The 26836-nt window shown below is 41.2% G+C and overlaps 1 protein-coding gene across 1 annotated transcript in view; it reads left to right on the forward strand.

Moving 5' to 3' along the window:
* The window catches only part of rnf10 (ring finger protein 10), a 55837-nt gene extending 33228 nt beyond the window's left edge, over nucleotides 1-22609 (forward strand). The window contains exons 7-17 of the mRNA XM_084315502.1: nucleotides 2686-2843; nucleotides 4302-4442; nucleotides 4675-5023; nucleotides 6053-6186; nucleotides 8415-8532; nucleotides 10726-10827; nucleotides 13403-13537; nucleotides 19972-20063; nucleotides 20189-20246; nucleotides 20350-20514; nucleotides 20843-22609. Of these exons, the coding sequence (XP_084171628.1) occupies nucleotides 2686-2843; nucleotides 4302-4442; nucleotides 4675-5023; nucleotides 6053-6186; nucleotides 8415-8532; nucleotides 10726-10827; nucleotides 13403-13537; nucleotides 19972-20063; nucleotides 20189-20246; nucleotides 20350-20514; nucleotides 20843-20916 (1526 nt within the window). The 3' untranslated portion in view covers nucleotides 20917-22609. The remainder of the gene's footprint in view (nucleotides 1-2685; nucleotides 2844-4301; nucleotides 4443-4674; nucleotides 5024-6052; nucleotides 6187-8414; nucleotides 8533-10725; nucleotides 10828-13402; nucleotides 13538-19971; nucleotides 20064-20188; nucleotides 20247-20349; nucleotides 20515-20842) is intronic.
* The last annotated feature ends 4227 nt before the right edge of the window (nucleotides 22610-26836 follow it).

The raw sequence follows: 26836 nt of genomic DNA on the forward strand, positions 1-26836 counted from the left end.
ATGCCAACGTAACAAACGAATGTCTGAACGTTTGGGCTCAGCCCTATGTACCACAAATGCCAGTGATGAGATACATCTATTTTGTGCACGCTCAGTGCTCTACAGTGCGACCATTTCACTTGCATTTGCCCCTAAAAATAGATTTGTGCGAACTGGAAAAAATCATTTAGGAGCAGTGTGCGAGTAATAGTTTTGCGTAGTCAGCGCGCAATTGTCATTTCATAATATACACAGAGCAGCGCTGTGTAAATGTTAGAAGCTATGACATCTAGCTATTCAGTCCTGAGTTTGACAGCTGACAACTCATCTCACGAGTCACACTGTTTCTATGTGTAAGGAAAACTCCACGAGCAATGAGTCCAATGGTCTAAAATGCTTTGCATCCTCGTCCCGGTAAAAACTTCTCTCTCGTCACGCTGTTTCTATGTGTACCGTTACATTAACACTTTCAGAGCCGGCCGTGTTTTCCTTTTTACCCCCTTGAATGCCCATCAACCACTTCAATGTTAGTGTTAATATCGCCTAATCTATGTTTTAAATTATGGCTATGTGTCTAATCTGCCCGTCGCTTATCAATGACTCATTTTCCAGTCAACATTGTCGAAGCGGATTGTTTTTTTATCGGTTCATTTCCGTTTGATAGCATTTTGAAAAGCCCTCGTTTTCAAGGAAAATAAAAATAATCTGTGATAAACGCCCTGTACTGGAATATTCTAGAACGTTGTCATTTTTCGGCCTATTTATGAATCGTTTTCAAATAAACGCTAGATTATCGATAGTATATGTGTACGTATGCACGCTGGTGCCGCAAGCTGAAAATCGATTCTCTTAGTTCCTGATTGCTCGCACAGCCAAACAGCCATATCACACATAGGGGAAAAGCTTATATCTCCGTGAAAACAGGTCTGATTATCCTAAGATTGGTAAAATAGATTCCTTACCTGAGATCAGATGGTATCCAAACAGATTATTCCAATTCCTGATCGCCATTCCAAAAATCAATCCTTTTATTGATCCAATGCTACGTACTGTAAAGACATATTACACGCTGTTCTGATGGTCCACAATGACTCGGAGTGTCTCGGGGTACATGCGTGAGAAGTGAGCAACGGGTCTGCGAGCAATGGGTCCAATGGTCGTAACATGCTTTGCATCCTCTCTCTCCTTATTCCTAAACCTATTTCATTCAAAGAGAAGATATTGATGGACATTAGCTATAGTAGCTCAGCAGCTGTAACAGAATAATTAAATCTTTGCCTATTTATGTTAAAATATGAATTTGCGTCAAATATGCATCAAAATATGAATTTAAATTAATATTAATTAAATAATTGTATAAAGATCTTTCCTTGTCTTGTCATCTAATAATATATTCCATCGGGCGCCCCAGTGGCGAACCACATAGGTTTGACTCCCGAACCTGTCGTTATTTGCTGAATGTCTTCCCCCACTCTGTCTCCCATTCCTCCTCTGTCTCTCTCTACTGGACTGCCCAGTAGAATAAATAAAGCGATAAAAAGGCCAAAAAATATATTTAAAAAAAATATATATACCGTACTTTTCGCACTATAAGCCGCACCTGACTATAAGCCGCAGCAGCTAAATTGAATCATGTGTACATATATAAGCCGCACTGGACTATAAGCCGCATGTGTTTTAATGTTTAATTACCATATGTAAGGAGTGGAGCCTGCGGCTTAATTTGACTCAACACGGGAAACCTCACCCGGCCCGGACACGGAAAGGATTGACAGATTGATTGCTCTTTCTCGATTCTGTGAGTGGTGGTGCATGGCCGTTCTTATATTGAGCTTTAAGTTCCCACCTCTACAGAGAATGACTCCCATTGGGACACAATACTGTCGGACAAATAACATTAACTCATTTACAAGTTGTATTAAGTTTGGCAAATAAGGGAACAAATAATAACATTTCAATGCAGTAAAAAAAGCAATATTTAGATTTTCGGGTTTTGTCCACATATAAGCCGCACCGTTATATAAGCCGCAGGGTCGAAAAATGGGGGGAAAAGCCGCGGCTTATAGTCCGAAAAGTACGGTATATATATTCCATTCTGTATCAAAGTCAAAATGTTGGTATCGTGACAACAACATACAAAAGCAGCTGGACAACCGATATATTTTGTGTCTAGTAGGCATGGGCCAATGTGTGATTTTGGTGGTATGTGCTATTGCACAGATGTTCCCTTAGATCCCTTAGTATACACACGCACAGTATAATATGCATGTAATAAATAGTTTGTTAATAAATTATGTGTTACTTCAACATTTTTCACTGTGCTCCTAAATTTCTTTGTGTGCTCCTAAATTTCTTTGTGCTCCTAAATCTTTTCATTTAGAAGCACATGGGCTCCTTGGGGAAAAGGTTAGCGTAGAGCCCTGGCGTTGCAAGTGTTGCCAAATTAAATATCAAGTTTTTTTTTACATATAAAGTTGCCTTAACAGCAGATCACAGGCTCACAATAAAAGGCAATCTCGCAATGGTCCACTCCCAGGTGACAAATCGAAGCGTCCAAACTATTTCTTTTACAGCCGGCAGGACGTTGGGATGCCCTTGGTGTCATGGCCTGTACAATACTTAAATAAACAGATTTATTTAAGAAAAAAATAAAATATTTAAGCACTGAAATTCAATGCTACTCCCTTTTTAACCTGTGTCCTGCAGACTCGTGTCTCAGCCAGTACTCCAAGTTGCTGCTGGCCTCATTGGAGCAGGTGCTGACTTTGGTGACTGAGGAGAAGGCCACCCTGCAGGCTCAGCTCAGCCAGGAGGAGGAGGACGCCCAAGCGTGTTTCATCCAGAGCGCCCTGTGCCATTTGCAGGTAACTAATCCTTTAGACCTTAATTTGGCACTTAAGCACCTGAGCTTGTATGGACTGGCTGTATTGGCCTAATTTCCTCACGTATTAAAGGTGCTACATGGAGGATTTCCTCACTTATTAACACTTTGGATGCCACGCCTCCTTGTCTCAAAACACGGTTGGATGCCAGCACCCACTTCAATGATAGCGCTCTCATATTTGTGAACGCATAAACTATGTCTTAAATTAAATAGAATGTGTCTAATCTGGCCGTCGCTGATCAATGACTTGTTTGCAGTCAACATTGTCAAAACTGATTGTTTTTTAATCGGTTCATTTCCGTTTTATACCATTTTGAAAAACCCTCTTTTTCTTTTCAGGAAAATATAAAGATTCTGTGATAAACGCCCTTTACTGGAATATTCTGGAATACACAAAAAACGTTGTAATTTCTCGGCCTATTTATGAATTGTTTTCAAATAAACACTAGATTATCGATAGTATGTGTACTTATGCACGCTAGAGAAGCGGGCTGAAAAATCGATTCTCTCATTTCCTGATCAGCACACACACACACATATGGCACACGCTGATATCTCTGTGAAAAAAGGTAAAAAAAAGACTGGTAAAATAGATTCCTTACCTCAGATCAGATGTTCTCCAAAAAGATTATTCCAATTCCTGATCGCCATTCCAAATATCGATTGCGTTTATTGATCCAATGCTGGGTGCTCGAAACACATATTCCACGCTGTTCTGAGGGACCACAATGACTGCAATCGGCTCGGGTTACATGCCTGACGAGTAAAATGTGGATTCCGGATTTTCTTTTCCCCATGCATTTTCATTCAGTACAATCCAAAGGGTGCATTACCATCCGGGAGAAGATAGGGAGCGGTATTTCCCCCGTTCGAGCTCAAAGCCAGTCCCAATGGTAACGGGAGGCTAGATTGATGAGAAATGAATGCAAATCGCTTCAAAATGGTATAAAACGGAAATGAACAGATTATTAAAAAAAATAAATCAGTTTCGACAATGTTGACTGCAAACAAGTAATTGATAAGCGACGGCCAGATTAGACACATAGCCAATTATCATTGAAGTGGGTGGCAGCATTCAAGGGGGTAAAAAGGAAAACATGGCCGGCACGGAAAGTGTTAAAGGCGCTACATGGAGGATATCCTCACTTATTAAAAGGCACTACATGGAGGATTTCCTCACTTATTAAGGTGCTACATGGCCCCAGTGATCTTTGTCCTCTCTCATATGCTTCATTGTTGCGCTTCTCTGGCTCATTAACTGCAAAGAAAAATGATCCTGGTCGGTCATTAAGGCAGGTATCAAAAGGAGCAAGTGTAAATGTTGTTATTTCAACTTTCAATGTTTTATGCGTACATAAATATTTAGAAACAAGGTCCACTCCGACACTGGATGTAATAAATGTATCAAACCAAATGTATTTCCGTCTTTGTGGTACAGGAGAGGGAGGAAGCTCTGGTGAAGCAGGTGAAGCAGCAGAAGGCCTGTGCTGGGGATGACCTTGAGCTGTCTGCTCTCAGCTTGGACGAGCCGGCCTCCCCTGAGGAGGAAGTGGTGATCATAACAAGCACCAGTACCAAGGTGAGTCTTGAGTAACCATACCAACCAACCTGTCTGCAAACTTGTTCTGTTTCAGTGTTACTGTAATTTGGAATTTTGAGAGGAGGATTCCTAAACCAGGAGAGTCTGGAAACTATTTAAATTCTCCATTATGATATTATAATTATTTTTACAAATGGGTCAATTCACACTCGCACAGCATAGGTGGGAGCCCTGATTACTGAGAGGCACTGTATCTTTACTTTCCTCCTAGCCTGTGCTGCAGTACTCTTCTGCATTTGATGATGAGGTGGCAGAGCTACCGGCAGAGGCCCCTGTAGAAGAGCCTGCCTTCCCTACAGGCCTCCTTGAGAGTGTCCTGGAGCACCCCTCCGAGGCCCCTGTAGAAGAGCCTGCCTTCCCTACAGGCCTCCTTGAGAGTGTCCTGGAGCACCCCTCCGAGGCCCCTGTAGAAGAGCCTGCCTTCCCTACAGGCCTCCTGGGGAGTGTCCTGGAGGACCTCGCCGAGGCCCAGCCTGTAGAGGAGAACCCTCCCAGCCAGGCTGAACCAGTCCATCCCCCAGCCAATGTAGGGCATGGACCCTTCTACTATTTCTACCAAGGTAGGAAACTCCCCAGTAATCCCAGTATTAACACTTTCAGTGCCTTTGATTAACGTTGATTTACCCCGTTGAATGCCACTATCCACTTCAATGTTAGCGTTAAAAACGCCTAATCTATGTTTAAAATTATGGCTATGTGTGTAATCTGCCCGTCGCTTATCAATGACTCGTTTGCAGTCAACATTGTCGAAACTTATTGTTTTTTTTTTTTTTATCGTTCATTTTCGTTATATACCATTTTGAAAAGCCCTAGTTTTCAAGGAAAATATAAAGATTCCATGATAAAAGACATTTACTGGAGTATTCTAGAATACACAAAAACGTTGACATTTTTCGGCCTATTTATGAATCGTTTTCAAATAAACGCTAGATTATCAATAGTATGTGTACGTATGCACGCTATAGATGCAAGCTGAAAAATCGATTATCGTATTTCCTCATCAGCGATCACAGCCAAACAGCCACATCACACATAGGGGACACGCTGTTATCTCAGCGAATACAGCTCCAATTACCCCAAGACTGGTAACATAGACTCCTTACCTTAGATCAGATGTTCTCCAAAAAGATTATTCCAATTCCTGATCGCCATTCCAAATATCGATCACGCTTATTGATTGATTATTGGCTGCTGTAAATATATATTCCATGCCGATTTCCGTCCCACGATCAGATCCCTCTTGAGCAGACTGCTCGCCAGCACAAGGAGCCAGTTGGCTCCACCCCTACAGATCTACAGATCCCAGGTCAGTCTAAGCGACTGACCTGCAGTTACACAGGGATAGACGATAGGGGGTGCTTTTTTTCCAATCTGAGCTCCTGTAGGGGCTGGTGTACCAACGGGAGACTCTGTTGATGAAATATGAATTCAGATCGCTAATAAAAAAATAAAACGATATTTGTCGTCGTGGGCACTCAATGGGGGGGCTGATAAAACGAGATATGTCGTCCGTGGCACTGAAAGGGTTAAGAGTGTCTTGTCTTGGAAGTTCTTACAACCTTTTATTTTTCCTGTCTCCCTCCTTCCAGCTGAGGACTGTCAGCAGATGTTCCTGCATCCAGTGAATGTACGCTGTCTGCTGCGTGAGTACGGCAGCCTGGAGGCCAGCCCTGACACCCTCACTGCCACAGTGGTGGAGATAGAGGGACACACGGTCACGGAGGTGAGTGTTACGTTCTTTAGATGGACCTTGAAGGATGAGGAGAGGGTTTAGCAATCAGATTTAAGTATTTACACAAACAGCTGAGAGTGGAGACAGCTCTGGGCTCAGCAGGAGTGCGTCCAGCTTCTTCCATCACAATGACTTTTATACATTTCTGGTTGGTGTTGGAGTGAATGAGGTGGCTCTCACCGACTATACATGGTGACAGTTAAAATAGCGAAGATCTAGAATTACAGTCCGTCTCCTGGTGCTTCAGAAGGACAGGCTGTGGTCATGGTGACACATGGGCCTTTGCTTGTTTTAATACAATATAATAACACACTTTAATGGTACACACATTTGTAGATATTTGTCTATACATTCTTACAATAGATAAATGGATTGATTCATAGATATTATGCATTTACAGATCCTGTCATTAGCTCCTCTGGTCAGCCAAAAACCGTCGTCTCATCAGTCTTTTAGTCTGTGGGCCTATGACTCTTAGCAACAGATGTACTGGCCTTCCAGTCACAAAAATATCTTGACCACTACAGTAGCTACAGACACAGGCTGAGATTTACACAGGCTGAGATTTACATGAAGACATGATAATGAAAGACATGGATAAATGTATCTAGGGACATGAATAAATGGATCTTAGCCCACATGAGGGAGTGTTTACTTTTTACTGTAACAATCATGTGTACTGGTCAATCCAACAATGACTTAAAGACTTCAAATCAATTCTGATTCTTACTGCAAAAAGTTAATCCATCATTCAAATTTTGCATTCTGACTGTAGTTAAATTTTGATTCATTCAAAATAAAATTAATGGGTATACAAATATGAAGGGACTGGTACAGTCAGTGAGAATTGATAAGTCTACTCACTGTATATGCAATTACTGTACACCAATGTATTCGTTCAAACAGCGTTATGATTAAACCCATACAGGTCCCCCTATAGGGGAACCCTGCTTTTCTTTATCATAAATTGATCAATAGAGACCGTATTAGATCCCCAATTATCATATCATGGGGTATCATTGGAAAGCCACACTCATTGGCTACAACCCTGTGCAAAGATTTCTGAGATCGCCAAATGATTGGCGGAACTAGAGCCCCGGGAGTTGGGGGTGGTAATGTGTACTTTTGCGTACTTTGGTGCACGCCTCACATATCGGCATGTAACTCGAGAACCGCTGAACGGATTTTGTTCTATCTATATATTGTATTAAAAGAAATGCACACCCGAGCCACTAGAGGTCGGCAAAGAATCGTCCACATGTGGGCCCTTGGATGTTAAGAGGTTAATGTTTTTAAATATTTTTTTTTGTAGCAAAGAGTAAAGACCATAACCCTATCAAAAACAGTAGTCAAAGTGTATATTTTCATTTTACCGATGTTTTATACGATTTATCGGAAATACAAATTTATCGGAAAATGCTAATTATCGTAAAAATCGCAAGGAAATGATTAAATCCATATTCAACCCTGCCATTGGAAAGAGGAGCATTTTCCCTATCCATAGATGTATGATTTGGCCATAATAAGGTCAAGTTCAAGGTCAAATATGAATTTATAATTAAAATCGATTATCATTAATTACTGTATCTACAAATCCTTCTGTTTAATCATCTTCCCTTTATTCATTTGCTTAGAGTTTTTGTACACATGATCTCAATAAGGTGGTGAATGAGCTCAGTGAGCATTTTCTCCTACCCGTATCAATTTTTGATCAAATCAAAAATCATAAATCATAATTTATATTCTCCTTTTCTTCATTACAATTTACTCAGCCTAGTAACAGACACAATATTTCGGTCCCTAGATACCAAGAACATGCTAATTGACCTTGCAGAAGTGGAGCAATCTTCCATTTACTTAGGCATGTACCTTTAGGCGAAAACGGTCTACAGATTAACATTAATATCGGTTATCAATTTTACAGATTGAATCATCAATATATATTTTCTTTCAACACCCATAGCACACTATGTGCAAGTAAAGAGAAAATGTTAACGTGCCACTTGCTTCTTTGGAGGTGGTGGGAGGTGATGGACCTGTCTCAAACCCTGCCCTCTTTTCTTGATCCTCCAATCACAACTGTCGCTTACCTCGGACAAACCAAGTTTGTCCGAGGTAAGCGACAGTTGTGATTGGAGGATCAAGAAAAGGGGCAGGGTTTGAGACAGGTCCATTCAGGATGTTGTTTTGATTGAGTGCGTTGTGTTGTCTTCCTGCAGGATATCCGCCGCCGCCATCGCTACCTGGCCCACCTGCCTCTGACCTGCGAGTTCAGCATCTGTGAGCTCGCCCTGCAGACTCCTGTCCTGTCCAAAGAGACTATGGACACTTTTGCAGGTCAGCATGCTTAACATTTACTGTAGATTTAAATGACTTTTTTATTTATTTGTCTGATAGATGTGGCTCATGTTTTTTTTTTTTGTGGTGGGACTCTATTAAAAATGTTTATCGAATTCATTTGAGACTTTAATCACATTTTAATCGCATATCAATATTTGATGTGAAAAGCAACATTTTTCAATTCAAATGAATTTTGGTATACGAGTGAATCAATGAATATACATACGTTTAAGCAGCAAAATCCTGTATTAGCTACTACACAGACCAACAGATCAATGCAATTTTTAACAAAGTGCAGCAATTTTAGGAATATATATATATATATATATATATATATATATATATACCGGAATTTTTGGACTATAAGGCGCACCTGAATATAAGCCGCAGCAGCTAAATTTAATGATGTACATATATAAGCCGCACTGGACTATAAGCCGCAGGTGTTTTAATGTTTAATTACCATATGTAAGGGTTTGTGCACAGAGGGGATTGTCGGGAAAGAGATGGCTGTTTGAGGAAGTTAGACAGCACCTGCGAAATCGAATGCCAAACTGATGATATCAGTAGCTAGATAACATTAGACAACGCCTCATGCATTAATAAACTAAAGTGACTAGTTCGTTGACTGGGTCATTTTGTTTAATGCTTCAGTTATGTTGAAAGAGGAGCTCTGAGCTGCTCATACACTAGACTCTTGCCGTAATGGTTTGTTGACGTGGGTCTGTGAGGGGGAGGGGCAAGGCGTGCACTGCTGCAGCAGATTTAGGAGTCTGATCTGACGGTCACAGAGCTGAGGGAGCGCGCCCAGCAGGGCTCCAGACTAACTTTTTTCACCACCGTCCCAGAACCGTCCCGAAATACAATTTTAACCGTCCCAAAGTGAATGTAACCGTCCCAAAAATACCAGTGCATACATTTATTTTTTTTAATTAAATTATATAAATTATAATTTTTTTTTATTTTATTTTTTTATACAGCTACTGTTTTATATATACTGTTTTAAGTAATAACTAGAAAGTAATGGTATTTATTCAACAACAGGTGATTGATTATGATACTAATAATCTATACGGGGCTGCAGCACTGCAGATATACCCTACTCCAACGATCCACACGGACATTACACGGTGTTGCACTCGTTACCAAGTGGCTCTGCAGATATACCCTACTCGGCTACAAGGCTCCGTTGGAGAGGATGTTGTGATTTTTGCACAATAAATATTCAACATTCTCTTTTGAGACTCCGCCTCAGACTCTTATCATTTGGCACTAAAAGCTAAACATTGTCACCGATATGGCTGTCCGCAACATGTCATTAATTGTGTACGCGAGGTGGTTCAGTGACGACGCTAACATGAGCTAGGTTAGCTAGCATGTAGCTGCAGTACTGTACCGGAGGAGAGGTGGGTAGGAAGTAACTTGATGCTGGATGAGCGTATTGCTGCGTTGGGAGGCGGAGATAGTCATTGGATTTGGCAAATCACGCTACGTTTAGACTTCAGTGAACTTAGTCAGCACGAGACATTAACCATTTGACAGCAATATATGCGCGCACTGACAGTCGTCCAATTGACATTTCCTGTGAAAAAAAAATCCTCTCCGTCCCGGATGCGTCCCAGCAAAGATTTCTGTTCCTCCCAAATCAATAATTGATCGTCCCCGGGACGGCGGGACATCGTTAGTCTCGAGCCCTGGCGCCCAGTTAGCTGTAAAAATCCATAGATTAGCCGCACCGTTATATAAGCCGCAGGGTCGAAAAAATGGGGGGGAAAAGCTGCGGCTTATAGTAATTTATAGAAAATTACGGTATATATATAGCTCAAATGACCTTTTGTAAACTCAAGCACTTTCGAGGTAAAAGTTAAATGCAGTACTTTCAAGTACATTCCAGAACAGTTGACCATTGAGAAAAATAAACTCTTGATTGATCTCAATTTCTCTTATTTAATTTCTTTTTTATGAACAACCAGACTGAGAAAAAAAGTTATTTGCGATTTATTATACTTTATACTTAGCATGAGTCTGGTCTCCTTTGAAAGGTAACATTCTTACACAATAAAGAAAAATCATCATGCGATTAAATGCATAATTTTTTTTAAAAATTGTAGTTAATTCATCGAAATTAATCCGATAGTCCCAGCCCTAGTTTTTTTGTTCATTCTTTCAATAATGTCTTCCATCTGTTAGATGACTTGGAGAAAAGAAAGCATCTCAGACAGAAGAAGGCGAGAGATGAGAAGCGCAGAGAGCGACGTATTGAAATGGAGGAGAACAAGAAGCAGGGTAAATGTAAGTGTCTGGAGAACAAGAAGCAGGGTAAATGTAAATATGTCTGGAGAACAAGAAGCAGGGTAAATGTAAGTGTCTGGAGAACAAGAAGCAGGTTGAATGTAAATATGTCTGGAGAACAAGAAGCAGGGTAAATGTAAGTGTCTGGAGAACAAGAAGCAGGTTGAATGTAAATATGTCTGGAGAACAAGAAGCAGGGTGAATGTAAGTGTCTGGAGAACAAGAAGCAGGTTGAATGTAAATATGTCTGGAGAATAAGAAGCGGTGAATGTAAGTGTCTGGAGAACAAGAAGCAGGTTGAATGTAAATATGTCTGGAGAATAAGAAGCGGTGAATGTAAGTGTCTGGAGAACAAGAAGCAGGTTGAATGTAAATATGTCTGGAGAATAAGAAGCAGGGTGAATGTAAGTGTCTGGAGAACAAGAAGCAGGTTGAATGTAAATATGTCTGGAGAACAAGAAGCAGGGTGAATGTAAGTGTCTGGAGAACAAGAAGCAGGTTGAATGTAAATATGTCTGGAGAATAAGAAGCGGTGAATGTAAGTGTCTGGAGAACAAGAAGCAGGTTGAATGTAAATATGTCTGGAGAATAAGAAGCAGGGTGAATGTAAGTGTCTGGAGAACAAGAAGCAGGGAAAGTGTCTAGAGAACAAGAAGCAGGTTAACCTCTTAAGCCGGACGGTACCGGTCCCAAAATGACATGTCATAAATCAAGCTCTCCAGACTGTCGGACATAATTATCGTTTTTTTTTCTCCAAACGTATTCAAGAATAAACATAACTGTGCGGGAGCTTAGATGACTGTATATAAATTTCACCTTAGGGCAGGGGTGTCAAACTCATTTTCACAGAGGGCCACATCAGCGTTGGAATTTTTTAAAACTACACTTCCCAAAGGCTTCTAGCTTTCTGTAAGCAAATGACTTCCTGATTATTATTTTTTATTTTTCTTATTACTCTGGATTATATACCACAAAACTGAACGTTATTGGCATATATTGGAGCGCAGTTCGTTTATCTCCCCTATTTTGAGCATTTAGCAATCATCCGATTTGAAATCAGTTTAAAAATAGCGGAGCTCTTGCAAGAATAAAAAACCTACTGTACATACAGTAGATTTCATTATCTGTTCTTCATGCACGCCTGGTGATACTAAATCCAAATTGAACTCGGCCATTTGAAAGAGAAGCTTTGGCCCAATCCATAAATGTGCGAATTGGCTATAATAAAGTCATTTATACGCCTGCTATTCTATATTCTATAATAATATTTCAAATTGCATTGGTCCGGATTAGGGCTGGGCGATATGGCCTCTAAATGATATCGCGATATTTTTTGGCCATATCGCGATACACGATATATATCGCGATATTTTGACATTTCCTCTAAATCACTTAAAAATGCTTGATTTAACCCTTTGATGCATACAGTCATGCCAATATGATGATTATAATAAGTCCCTGCAACATATGTTTGCATTATTAAACCATGAATATGCTTTAAAAAATAATTTAATGTGCAATACTCCAATTCAGCCATTGGCAATTCAGCCGTTGGGTGGGGGGCGCTGTTGAGCGGGCCTGTGACCGGACCTGAAAGCGCCCCTGGCTCTGCGGCTCTGCAGCTGCATGCTATTCGCAAATCCAGCATGAGCCAGCTCCCGCTGCAGCCGTCGTTATCAGAGCACTACACACATATCATAATGTTTACAGCAAACTGTAGTTGATCACCAGGTATGTTTTATTAACGTCCAAATCAATATTTGATCGTCCCCGGGACGACGAGACATCGTTAGTCTCGAGCCCTGCGGCCAATGTGTATTAGTATGAACGACCAGCTAAACTGAAAGCAATGTGGAGCGCTGGGCTCGAACAGGCAAGCCCAGCGTCTCCGTCATTAGTGAGTATAATCCTGTGACGTGTCATTTACACCTACCCTAGTGCATGTGTAACTATTTAGTTGTTACTTAGTTACGTAACAACTTTTATTTTACTATTGTGTAAATCACAACTTGGTAAAAATGTCCATTATTTTTATTTAACCTTTTATTTGACCAGGTAGTCACTTGAGATTAATTATCTCTTTTTCGTGCAAGACCTGGCCAAAATGGCAGCAAAACAAAAACAAACATACAAATACACAAAACACAGATGGAGACATAAAAGGCAAAGTGGGGCAAGGGGATACATTTGAGCTGCAGCAAACGAGATTGAATGGGATTGGGGAGATTGGAGGGTAGGGTAAAAAGGTAGAAAGAGGAGGGAAGGTGAGGCTTTGCAGGAGGTTGCTGGGAAAAGAAGGTAAAGTTAAAAATATAAAATATAACACTACATTATGCAGTGAAGCATCGACATTCTCCCATCTCATTCTTTAAAATGCCTGTAATTTGAACTTTAAAATCAGATATGGTAGTAAGGGCCTGCAGTTTCAAACGTTTTTTGAAGTCTATTCCAGGCAGAGGGAGCAGAGCCTATAACTAGGCTAAGTTTGAACTTGCACACAGCTGGTGCTGCAGGTATATTTCATGCAGATAGTTACTTAAATCCACAATGTTTTTGTACAAATCTTTCCTCCCAGACCCTGAGGTCCATATTGGGCTTGAGAATTACCAGCAGTTCCCAGCGTTTGGGTCTCCACACAACAGCAGTACTTTGGTCCAGCCTGACTTCCTGTTGGCCCCACCTTCACCCCTCAGCAGCAGCCCTGCTTCTGGTGAGTGTCTACCAATAGCCCTACATTTACATCTAGACATTTACATTTACGGTAGTCATTTAGCTGACTCTTTTATCCAAAGGGGAACACCACCCACATTTAGAATGAGCTACTCTCTCATAAAGCCAGAAAACAAAGACGTCTCATGCTTGTGATGTCATCAGGTATAAAGTCTGGAGCTGCTCCCTGATTTTGTGGACTCTGTGAATGTTTGCTTGAGTTTTTATACCCAAATTAACTTTATTCTGTAGTAGTGTTCTCGGTTCTGAAACAGAAAATGTACCTGTTTACTCAAAACATCCCCCTGGGTGTTCGGATCTTTCAATTTTGTTGTTTTTGAAACCCTCCGAAAGGGCTCGACAGGCACCACACAATGGTTGACTCAATGGATGTTCAGTCATTTGTTTGTTTTTAATCAAATGACCACAGTTGACCACAGATAGTAGTTTGTTTGTTTCAACTGACCACAGATAATCATTTGTTTGATTCACATGACCACAGGTCAAAAACCTGTGAAACAAAGAACATAAATGCACAATAGCATACATATTAACACTTTGATCGCCAGGGTTAAATTCATAATTTACCATCCTTCGCCAGCCCTATTTAACATGGAGAAGTTCCCCTTCTTTGCAGGGCTATAACTTTTTAAATTGTATTGCTAAATTGACATTACTATGGCCCATTCAACGTCCTATATCTATTGTTCAGGGTGTAGCAACGTTATACTTTTTCATTCACATATTCATACTAAAATACGGTCTAAAGTATAAGTATGTTTTTATCGTTTTCTGCAGCTTTCTCCAGAACGTGATTTATAGCTCCAAATGCATTATATTGATGATGAAATACAGTTTGATAGGAATATGCGCGAGATAAAAAATTTCAAATGGACGTACTTCTAGAAGTTACTACGTATGATCTGATGATGACCGGATGGGGGGGGGTCGTTTATAATTCCGTGGCCAACGTTAGATGATTCATCTAGTGTGGGTGATATGATCATTAGAGCAGTTAGTATCGAACACTTTGAAAAATAACGTTGAATTTTACCGTAGCTTCCTCGCGCCGTTGGGGTGTAGAAATGTTCGATCCATTTCCAGGTTGTATAATAGTATATACGTCCAAATCATGTTGTTTATCGAGTTATTGGTAACGGATTGCTATCCGTTGTGATCAGCTCGAGTCCTGAGACTATTACCGAGTGATCGGACCGAATTGAAATGAGCACCAGCTTTCATTTCCTATTTCCGCCCTGAACCGTTGGAGAGTTGAGAGGGGCTCAACAGTAGATCTCAAGTCTCCGGGGGAGAAATATGATTTCGATCACAGATTTTTGAAATATTGATATCAAAGACTTGGTACGGCGTCTTTGGCAGAATGAGCATGGCGAGGAAAGACGTCGTACGGCGGTTTTGGCGACCATAGTGTTAATTGAATATACTATACATCTCATACATATTAAACAATAAACCAGCATGTCATGTCCCCTTTAACACTTTGATTGCCCAACCCGAGTTTTCTCGGGTTTACCCCCCGCGGGTTGAATGCCCACTCACGACAATTTTTTTTTTTTTTTTTTTTTTTAATCGATCTGAAATCATCGCTAATCATAGCGATCCCCCCCCCCCTATTGTCTCCCAGATGGTAATTCACCCTTTTGGATTGAACTCAATGAAAATGAATGAGAAAAAAAATCCCTGACTCCACATTTTACTTCTCACTCACGCAGCCGGGGTCGATCAGCTCCACTAGTGAGCCTCAGAGCAGCAGGGATTATGTGTTTTTACAGTATACACGGTGAATCAATAAAAGGATCGATTTTTTTTCGAATGGCGATCAGGAATTGGAATAATCCATTTGGATACCATCTGATCTCAGGTAAGGAATCTATGTTACCAGTCTTAGGATAATCAGACTCGTTTTCACGGAGATAGAAGCTTTTATGTGATATGGCTGATTGACTGTGCGAGCGGTCAGGAAATAGGAGAATCGATTTTCAGCTCGCGGCCAGAGCGTGCGTGCGTACACATGTACTATCGATGATCTAGCGTTTATTTGAAAACGATTCGTGAATGGGCCGAGGAATAGGACAAATTTGGGCTGGTAGCTCTCGGCTAGGTGGCAAATTAAAAAGTAGATCTTGGTTCAAAAAAGGTTGGGCACCCCTGTTCTAGAGTATTCCAGTAAAGGGCGATTATCATGGAATGTCTTCATTTTTCCATGAAAACTAGTGCTTTTCAAAATGCTAGAAAACGGAAATGAAGCTATAAAAAAACAATCTGCTACGACAATGTTGACTGGAAAATGAGTCTTTGATAAGCGACGGGCAGATTAGACACATAGCCATAATTTAAAACATAGATTAGGCGATATTAACGTTAACATTGAAGTGGTGCTGGGCATTCAAGGAGGTAAAAAGGAATTAAGCTTGGGCAGTGAAAATGTTAACAGCGGGCAAATGAGACATGACTACATTTACCAGAATGCCTGGCCATGTTTGTTTCCTCCGCTGCTGCTCACAGGAGCCATGCAAACCTGTCGTCTCACACGACACAAACCCACACAACCAAACAAGACAGCAGTTCACATTCAACGCAGCACACACACCAAAGCTCCGCCACATCAATGTCACAGTGACGGACCGGCAAAGCCACAGACGCTTAGCTCAGCCGCACACCATTGGCACAACATGCTAGCCTAGCTACATTAGGCTGGTAAAGCTATGCCTCCAAAAGTGTGAAAACGGAAGTACAGGAAGTACCGGCTACAGGCTTTCCGGTTTCGACAAAACAATTATAGAAACGTGTGAAGTTTGAGGCACTGCAACGGCTTTTACTACATGACCGGGATGTTCTAGCTTGTTTGCCGACAGGATTCGGAAAAGGTTTGGTCCATTCAGAGGCAGCTTCCAGGGGAAGTACATACACCGGAAATTCTACCCCATACACACTTTCGGCCGTAGTGCTTTACCAGTCTTTATCTCACAGATGAGATAAAACTGGGACGAGGTTATAGCCACATGCTAACGGCAAATCATTTAAGCACAACAACAATCATCCTTAACCACCATCACCAACAGAGTCGAAATGCCAACAAACATGTGCACATTCAAACATTATCCGCAGGCTGCATTAGCAGCCAGCAGCCGACGTGATCATATTACATTGCGTTACAGGTGTTGTGATATAGCCAAGTTAGCAGCTTAGCCGTTTGCACTCACCAACAGGTGGATGTGATCCTGTCGGCGTCCTACTCTAGACTGAGCACCGCTGCCATTTAAAAGGCGGCCTGCGGCAACTGTGCATGCTCACAGCACATTCCACCAGACTTCCCAACAATAGCATAACGTATAGAATAACAGGTAGAATTTATGGAAATAGCCAGAAAACATGTTAAATTATTTAGACCCCTTTACTTGGATCCAATCCTTTTGTTAAATTAACCAAAATAACTTGACACTGGGTGCTCTGTAATTTTTACTGTCTTTCCCAATAGACGCTTTACACAGAATAGTAATATCATGCTTTTCCAGTGTTTACCTACTCTACCACTGCATAGAAATGTTAAAGTGGTTCCCAATAGTTACAGGCAGCCATACTAGAAGAAAGAACTACACAAATATTCTGTGCAAATGTTTTTCACAAGTCACCAGAGAGGATAATAGTGATCTGTAAATTTAAGTTTTCTAAACTGATAAAAGAATTCCTGATCCAAATAATTAGGATTTGGTAATCCAATCCTACTTTTAATCAAGATAAAATGCTGCTTTGTTTTTGTTTTTTTCAAAGCAAATGTCAGGATAGCTTTGGTGCCAAATTTCTGGATTTTATAACTCTTAGAAGAAAGGTGGATCTGGGGTTGGTAGAGAAAAATAACAGGCCTTACCTTTTACAGAAATGCAATGTGTAAGGATTTGGGAGAAATCAACCTGTGTGCCCTAAAATAGATTAAAAATAGATAAACAGACTATGTACATCTTGTTAAAACATGCTATACCTAATTGCATTTTGTTTAGTTTGTTATTTATATAGCATAGAAGTACTTTATTGATCCAGAGGGAAATGCAGCACCACAGATCGCTCACAATAAACATTTATTTTGCCCTTGTATCCTCTGTATTCAGTAGTGAATGAAAATAATTAAAAGTCACATATAAGCCGCACCGTTATATAAGCCGCAGGGTCGAAAAATGGGGGGAAAAAGCCGCGGCTTATAGTCCGAAAAGTACGGTAGATCAGGGGAAGACATTCTGGCAAATGACGGCGGGTCCGGCAATCTAACTCTGAGTCCACCAGATCCGTGACGCAGCACGGTTTTCCCCGACGCAGAAATAGCGCCGAGATATGCGGTGAGCTACTGGAGCTCCCCAAGATGGAGGCCTCTTAACACATTAACTGCCACGCTTCTATCCATCAATGTATGATCACTGCCACCAGTCTAAGCCTATGGAGATGTTCACCTTCTTTGCAGGGCTATAACTTTTTTAATTGTATTGCTAAATTGACATTACTATGGCCCATTCAACATCGATTATCTATCGTTCAGGATGTAGGAACGTTATACTTTTTCATTCATATATTCATACGAAAGTACCGTCTAGAATATAAGTGTTTTTATCGTTTTCTGCAGTAATTCCTAGAACGCTAGTTATAGGCCTAAACGCATAATATAGATTATCGATTGCAGTTTATTCGCGATACACGCTATATTAAAAAATCCAACTGAATACGATCCTAAACGTTATGACTCATCATGCGCGGATGAAAGGGGGGGGGGGGTCGTTTATAATTCTGTGATCGTCAGTAAATGCTTTATGTAGTATGGGTGATATATTGATCAGAGCGGTTTGCATTGAAAAGAAAAAACAATCAAGCTGAAAGTAACGTTACTGTCCTCTTACCGTTCGCCGATGAGACTGGAGGAAAAAGATCCCACTTATTTGACGTCGGATCGACTAGATCCATTTCCGGTTTGTATGGCGCAATAAACGCCCAAATCATATCGATTATTGAGTTATGGCAGCGATCCATATACACGGATGTGTGTCTAGAGTCCCACAACAATATGTGACTGCCGGATGGATTTCCCAGTTGCACTGAGATCACCAGAGATCCATTTCCGGTTGTAACTCGCCCGATCATCCACCAGGCGGCGGTATTGAAGAGTTGCACGGTTGTGTCGAGTCCCACTGTCTCAGCCGAGGCTGGGTGGCGGAATTATGAATACCATGGCGAAAAAATTAAATATGATCTCTAACGTTGTACGCCGTGGATTGGCGGAATTTGTATGATCAGCAAACTCGTCGTAAGCCGTTTATGGCGGTGGATGTGTTAAAGTACTGGGAATCTGGATTTTGAGGTCTTGATCCAGGGATATTTGGATAAACATTTTCCAACTTGATTATGTTTTGAAAATCTGAGATCATTCTGATCCAGGATGGCTGAAAATGGTATTTAGCCAGATCCTTATCCAGAGCATTTTTATCCAAAAGTTTGGAAAAACTTCGTTTTTACGATTTTTACCGTCTTCAACTAAAGGAATAACATGTATGAATTCTTAAATTGGAAGTAGTTCCCCTTTAAACTTCATTGCTCTGTATCGTAATAACATTTTCATGTAGCAGCTGTTTTTATTTCTTAAAGGGGACATATAGTAGAAAATGGGTTTAGCCCCGTCTTCGTATGGATTTGGCGGTCAGTCTGAAATATTATGTAGGTGCTGTGGAATAATGACATGTCAGATTAGCAAGCCAAAACAAGCTGTTAAGAATTGCTTCCCCTCTATGATGTCACAAAAAGTTTGTAAAACATGTAAAGGTTTGTTACTCTTGGTGTGGGGTAGCCAGACAGGGAAGCTCATAATTAATTTAAAAAAAATGTGGTGTGTGTGTATCCTACACCCAACAACAACATGTCCAATACGAAGGAAGAAAGAGGTGCTAGAACATATGTCTTGTTGTGGAATTAACATAACATTATGCATACTTTTGACAATAAATAAAATCAGAATTTGTTCTTACTTGCTTGCCTGGGTAAATAAAGGTTATAGAAATGTAAAAAAAATAAAATTTTAAACCGATACCGATATTTTTCTATATCACATTTTAATGCCAATATCGGTAGGCCATAATATCGGACATCCCTAGTTTTTAGACCTTTTTTTTTTTTTAAACGCGAAACAATTTAACATGGTCCACAGAAGAGTTGTATAAAATTGTTGAAAAGGTACATATTTGATCATATTCACAGTGGCCATTTTGCTCTTATGTCATGCTCAGGTTGGGTTCCTTTTCTACCCTGTTCCCACCTTGGGATTGAACCCAACCCGAGCATGACACAAGAGCAAAATGGCCTCCATGAATATGATCAATTACCCTTAACTGTATGTATTTATTTTTGTAATAATTGATCATGCCTTCTCTGCTGTTTTAGATGGGATTATGTTCCCTAGTTTGAACGGGCAAAGCCCTGCACCCAGTGTGGGTAGTGTGGAGGACGACTCTCACTGCATGTCCTTCGCACAGGTAACTCTAGCAAACTTTCACAATCCTAAATATACGAGTGACATATTACCAACTTTTTGTGCCAGTATTACAGTAGGTGTTATATGCACTTGGTATTGCATGACTCTTATTCTCTCCTGATTTAGATGCTGAGAGATGGTAAAGCCAGAGGTGAGGTTGGGCCCAGGATCACTCCAAAGAAAGGTAGCGCAAGTTTATAAAACGTGTACTGACTTGCAAATATCTTTATGATTGCACATAACACAAGCTGGACCAATCATAACTCATTAATTTCTCTGTCCCTCAGATATGCTGTTGGCTCCCCTGGTGCCCGACAGCGATGGGGAGAGTGATGGATCGGACCGTGTTCCGGTGCCGAGCTTCCAGAACTCTTTCAGCCAGGCCTTCGAGGAGGCTCTCCTGCAGCTGGACCATGGGGCCACTGCTCCCCCACAACTTGTGGTTGTCCCTGGTCAGTCCTTCTGTGTATTTGTGTGTCGAAGGCAGAGTAGGAAATAAACCTCTGCTTCAGGGGGCTTTTTCTTTGCCCACATGAAGAGTTTATATAAGAACAACTATACAATGATGGTGAAGGAGGCAACTTCATTGATCATTCATTTTTGTAATAATAAATGTCCTGCGATTTGATTTTGGGGGCCACTTTCGTCTCACATCCTTGTTGAATTCCTACCTGGTCTGGGATTGAATTGTATTTCACCATCACATGTCGTTTTTTTTTTTTTCTTTTTTTTTCTTCTTTGAACTTTGACTGCACTGATCCCCAACATTGTCTCTTTCAGATGAGAACGGAGGGAAGAAGAAAAAGAAAAAGCAAAAGCTTCTGTTCAGCACCTCCATGGTTCACACAAAGTAGATGGCACTGAAGTTTATAATCATCATTCACAATGTTCCTTTAAATATTATCCGTTCCCTTTGGCCCGCTGCCCGTTATTTCCATGCTGCTGTCTTTTTCTGAACTATAAGCTATGGAAATAGGTTTTAGGATGTAGCCGTAGGGCTGGGCGATATGGCCTAAAAATAAAATCCCAGATTAATTTGTATTTTTATCCGATTTACGATTTAAATCGATTTTTTTCTCTTAAACTAGAAACGCCAAGGAAATCATTCAAATAACCTTTGTTTTTATTTGCCACAAAAAAAGTATCAAACCAAGATGAATGTCCCTATTGGGATTGAAGTGCAAACCTAACTTTCTTCAATTAAAAAAAATATATATAATAATATATATATAATATAAAAGGTTACTCTTGATCAAACAAAGATGAATGTCCCTATTGGGATTAATAGTGCAATAACTTGCTTTTTCACCAAACTTCACTTAAAACAAATAAAAGGTGCCTATTGATCATCAAACAAGAATGAATTTCCCTATTGGGATTAATAAAGTGCAAATCTAACTTTCACCAAACATCACTTTTTGTAAAATAAAAGGTGACTCGTAAACTTTGTTTTTTCAAAATCGTCCTAAATCACTAATTCGAATTAATCGATAATATCGATAATCGATTATATCGATTAATCGCCCAGCCCTATGTAGCCGGTGTTCATTCTGATTCCATTACTGTTCTAGCCACCATCGGGATGTCATGCACTTTCATGTACATTTTGGGGTACTAGGCAGAGGGGTTCGCAGCAACTTCATCGCACAAGAAGCCTCCCGGATAACCTCTCTAGTGCATACATGCTAAGTAAAATGAGCAATGTTGTCACAGCAACATAGTTCCAGCTAAATAGATGTGTTCCAGATTTCGGTCATTACAATTTAACTGAGGCCTAATTTACTCTAGGCTACATGCTGCCCGAGTGGTATGTATTGAGCAGGACCACAATCGCCTACAGGATATATATATATATAAATAAAGGGTAATTGAATAGAATTGGGGTGCTTTATATTTGAGTAGCAGTCAGCCAGCTGCAACGTTTATACCCCCACAACCTTTCCCCAGATAGTCTTGCCCAAGGCTCAAACATAGTCTGCATGGAAATTCATCTTCAACCAGAAGAAAAAGAAGAAACTATTGATGTTAATATCGTTTAGTAAACCTGGACCAGTACACCATTATCTAGCCTACATCGTTTATTTGGGGTATTTTTGCTTTGAGAACGATGACTTATTTTGTAACATGAGTCCATAATCTCATACCTGTGTGAGAAGGTAAACACAGTATTCTATTAAACAGAAGAATAAGTCTACTGGTTCAACAGAACAAGTATTTTCTGCCTGGTTATTCACAAATCATGAATATGCACTTTCCTCTCTTTTGTTAATTTCTCTTCAATCTTTCCATCTGTGTCCCCAGTTGTAGAATCAGTTTACTAATTGCTCACATTACTTCACCCCTGGTTTTAGTTCAGTGTTGGAAATGTGTGAAACTTCAAAATTGCTGACATTAAAAGATGGCTTGCTAAATCGGGTGACTAAGAGTGGCGAGTGAAGATATAGACAATGTTTTGCTTGAGGGTTCTTTTAATTCGCATTTAATTTTGAGTTATGGGCTAGTGAGCAAACCTAGCCAGTTGGAATGAATAAAGGAATTAATGCACAATTGATGAAATTACTGTTTATTGATGTTCTGCTCATGTTAAAGGGCATTATTTTTTTTTTCACTAAAATGATTTGAATCTCTTTTTTGCCAATACACCATTGCCATAGACTTCCAGTGTATCAGAAAATTTGACAAATGCCATACTTAACATTAAAAAGTGCTCTATTGTGCCTTAATACATAATAAAAAGCGACGATGACCCCCCCCTTAGATACTGTATTATATCACATTGGCATAACCTTTAAGGAAATAAGAGTGAAATAAAAGTTTAGCCTGGCGTTTTAGTAATTAACACTTTGGCTGCCTAAGGTTAAATTCATGATATACCATAGATTGCCAGCGCTATTTGTCTATGGAGAAAGTCCCCTTCTTTGCAGGGCTATAACTTTTAAAATTCTATTGCTACATTGCCATTATTAGGGCCCATTCAAAGTCCTATATGTATTGTTCATTGTGTAGCAACGTTAAACTTTTTCATTCACATATTCATAGTAAAGTATGGTCTAATGTATAAGTATGTTTTCATCTCTTTCTGCAGCTTTCTCCAGAACGTGATATATAGCCCCAAATGCATTATATTGATGATGAAATACAGTTTGATGGCAATCAGCGCGATATAAAAAATTCCAACTAGACGTACTTCTAGAAGTTACTACACGTCATCTGATGTTGACCGGATGGGCGAGGGGGCGTTTATAATTCCGTGGGCAGCGTTATACCAATCATCTAATGTGGGTCAAATGTTGATAATAGCAGTTAGTATCGAAGACGGTAACGTTACACGCTGAAACTCACCCCAGTCTCCGCGCGCCGTTGGGCGATCATCGTAGAGTAGAAATCTTATCATTATGGGATATATTTTTACCCGGTCCATCTCCAGCTTGTATAATGGTATATACGTCCAAATCATGTTTATCGAGTTATTGCCAATCGATCACTGTGTAGCGTGACGAGTCAGAGTCCCATGACCTATAGCGAGCGCCCGGAAGTACTACGGACGTCTAGCACAACCTCTGGCACATCCTGTTTGGCGATTGCGCCGATCGGCCACCAGATGGCGCTCCTGAACCGCCAGAGAGCTCAGTGGGTCCTGCTGGTGGATCTCAGGCCAGCGGAGGGGACATATGAATCCGATCGCAGATTTTTGAAATATTGATATAAGGACGACGTAACGCGTCCTCCGGCAACTTCAGCATGGCCAGCAAAGACGTCTAAAGACGGTTCCCGGCACCCAAAGTGGTAATAAAAAAAAAAAATCAACTCAACCTTTATTTAATATCGTACATTTCTGAGGTTTCCCTCATTTACAGAAACGACGATTGTACAAATGTAAATGGTACATAATAGCAATATTCACAGAACATTTTACGTTAAAAATTGTAATTTTAATAACGGTTACATGTCACACTGGTCTGAAATCATACGTTTAAACATACCATGGGAAGGGAGAACCTCCAACTTCAGAGAATTGGAGGACATGATTCCAAGAGTTGGAGGCATCGAAGGAAAAAGCTGACTCCCCTAGATCAGAACAAACTTGAGGGACCTATAAGAACCATCCAGTCATTTGATCGAGTTGAATAGGTTCCAATCTAACAGTGAAGAGATATAAACAGGTTGTTTACCAATAAGGGCTTTAAATAAATACCAGTGTTTGTTGCGCCTTTTTGCAAGAGAAGGCCAACCCACACTATCATACTGGACAGAATGGTGAGTATCATATCTCACCAGTAATAAACCTAAGTGCTGAGTGATACGCAGAATCCAGAGGTTTCAAGTTTGTTTATTATTTGTCACAACAAAATACACAATACTTTATGATGAAATGCTTGTTTCACCCTGAGAGTGTGCTACATACAGTAAAAAGAAAGTACCGTAAGTAAAGTCAATATACATATATACAATACAGAGTAAAATTTGTAACCGGTACAATGCAGAGGTACACAACTTAGGGTAGGGTGCAAATCTCTAATGCATATAAAGTGAGTGTGGATGTGTGTGTGTAGATGATGTTACATAGTGTCATTGTCATTGAGCATCCTGATGGCTGGGGATAGAAGCTCCTTCTGAGTCTCTCTGTACTGGCCATGAGACTCCGGTAGCACTTGCCTGACCGCAGCAGTTCAAAGAGGCAGTTGTTTGGGTGACTAGAGTCTTTGATTATTCTATAGCCATGGCCCTGCAATGCTTGTTATAAAGCCCACCCCCAATTGTGCGCTTGGCTGAACAGGGGCCATATATATCATGACATTTATGACAATACATGACATACAGGTATACAGTACTGTTGTATTTGTGACATACAAGATAAGCAAATATACAATACTGTTAAACAGAGATCCTAACGGCTAATATATACATACAAGGGGGAGGAAACTGTACATTGGGAGGGGGGTTTGGACATTTACGGGGGCCAGTTTTGAATTGCAGCCTCCCGTAGGTGCTCCGAGAGCAGTTTTGAAGGTGTAGTGAAGGGGGCTGTAGTCCCTGGCCCCCGACCTCCTAAAGTCCACAATCATCTTTCGTTTTGCTGACGTTCAGGGAGAGGCTGTTCTCCCAGCACCATGTTACCAGTCAGGATGCTCTCTATTGTGCATGAGTAGAAGTGCTTGAGGATTTTCTGACTCACTTTGAACTTCCCTAGGCGCCTAAGGAAGTAGAGGCGTTGCCGTGCCTTCTTCACTTCACTGTCGATGTGTGTGGTCCATGTCAAGTCCTTGGATATGTGGACTCCTCCAAGGTACTTAAAACTGCTCACTCAACCGGTGCCCCGTCGATGCTATGGGGGCTGTAGTCCCTGGCCCGACCGACTGATTGCTTTTACCAACGCGTTCGTGTTTCCGCGTCTCTGATTGGCCAGGTCATGTGACATGTACGCCCAATCGTGGGACCGCAAGTTTCTACACTGGTTAAGCTTAGGCGCTCTTTCGAAGTTGGTTAGAGTTTGTCTTAGAGCAGGGCGATAGAACGCCTGCCCTGATTCCAAACTAACCTTAACCAACTGCGAAAGAGTCGCCTAAGCTTAACCAGTGATAAACTAGGCGTTAGGTAGTTTGCAGGCTGTTCGACCCGGAAATAGGCGCAGAACTTGCCGTCCCACGATTGGCTCACATGACACATGACCTGGCCAATCGGAGCGCAAAACGGGAACCCGGAAACACGAACGCGTTGGTAAAAGCATAGACGCGGCCCGACCTCCTAAAGTCCACAATCATCTCTTTCGTTTTGCTGACGTTCAGGGAGAGGCTGTTCTCCTGACACCATCGCGCCAGGTCCTCTACCTCTTCCAGGTAGGCCCTCTCATCGTTTGCAGAGATCAGGCCCACCACGACTGTCGTCAGCAAACTTGATAATTGTGTTGTTCCGCTGTGCCATACGGTCATGTGTGTACAGCGAGTAGAGAAGGGGGCTCAGAACACAGCCCTGAGGGGGCCCGGCCGCCTGAATTGTTTTACTAACGGATTTCCAGTTTGCGTTCTGCGCTCTGATTGGCCACTGACGTTTCTGGTTGTGCCAATCGTGTGATGGCAAGTTCTGCCACCGGTTAAGCTTAGGCACTCTTTCGAAGTTGGTTAAGGTTAGAGTTTGTCTTAGAGCAGGGCGATAGAACACCAGCCCTGATTCCAAACTCTAACCTTAACCAACTTCGAAAGAGTCGCCTAAGCTTAACCAGTGATAAACTAGGCGTTAGGTAGTTTGCTGCTGTTCGAGGCGGAAATGGGTGTGTCACGCGATTGGGCGCACATGTCACATGACCAGAAACGTCTGGCCAATCATATCGCACCAGAAACGTCGGTGGCCAATCAGATCGCTGAACTGGCAATCCGTTAGTAAAAGAATAGACGCGGCCCGGCCCTGTGTTGAGAGTGATGGATGAGGAGGTGCAGTTGCCTGCTCTCACCACCTGGGGTCTTCCTGTCAGGAAGTCCAAGACCCACTGGCAGAGGTCATAGTTCAAGCCCAGGTCCCTGAGCTTGGCTATGAGTTTGGAGGGGACTATGGTATTCAATGCTGAGCTGTAGTCGATGAATTATAGCATTCTCACATAGTTCCCCTGCCTCTTGTCCAGGTGTGATGCTGCTGTGTGCAGCACATGGGATATGGCGTCCTCCCTGGACCTGTTGGGGCGATATGCAAATTGCAAGGGGTCCAAGGTGTTGGGGAGGGAGGAACAGATGTAGCCCTTCACTAGCTTCTCAAAGCACTTCATGGCTAGGGAGGTGAGAG

The sequence above is a fragment of the Notolepis coatsorum genome (genome assembly GCF_963971535.1).
Source record: "Notolepis coatsorum genome assembly, chromosome: 1".
NCBI classification, from domain to species: Eukaryota; Metazoa; Chordata; class Actinopteri; order Aulopiformes; family Paralepididae; genus Notolepis; species Notolepis coatsorum.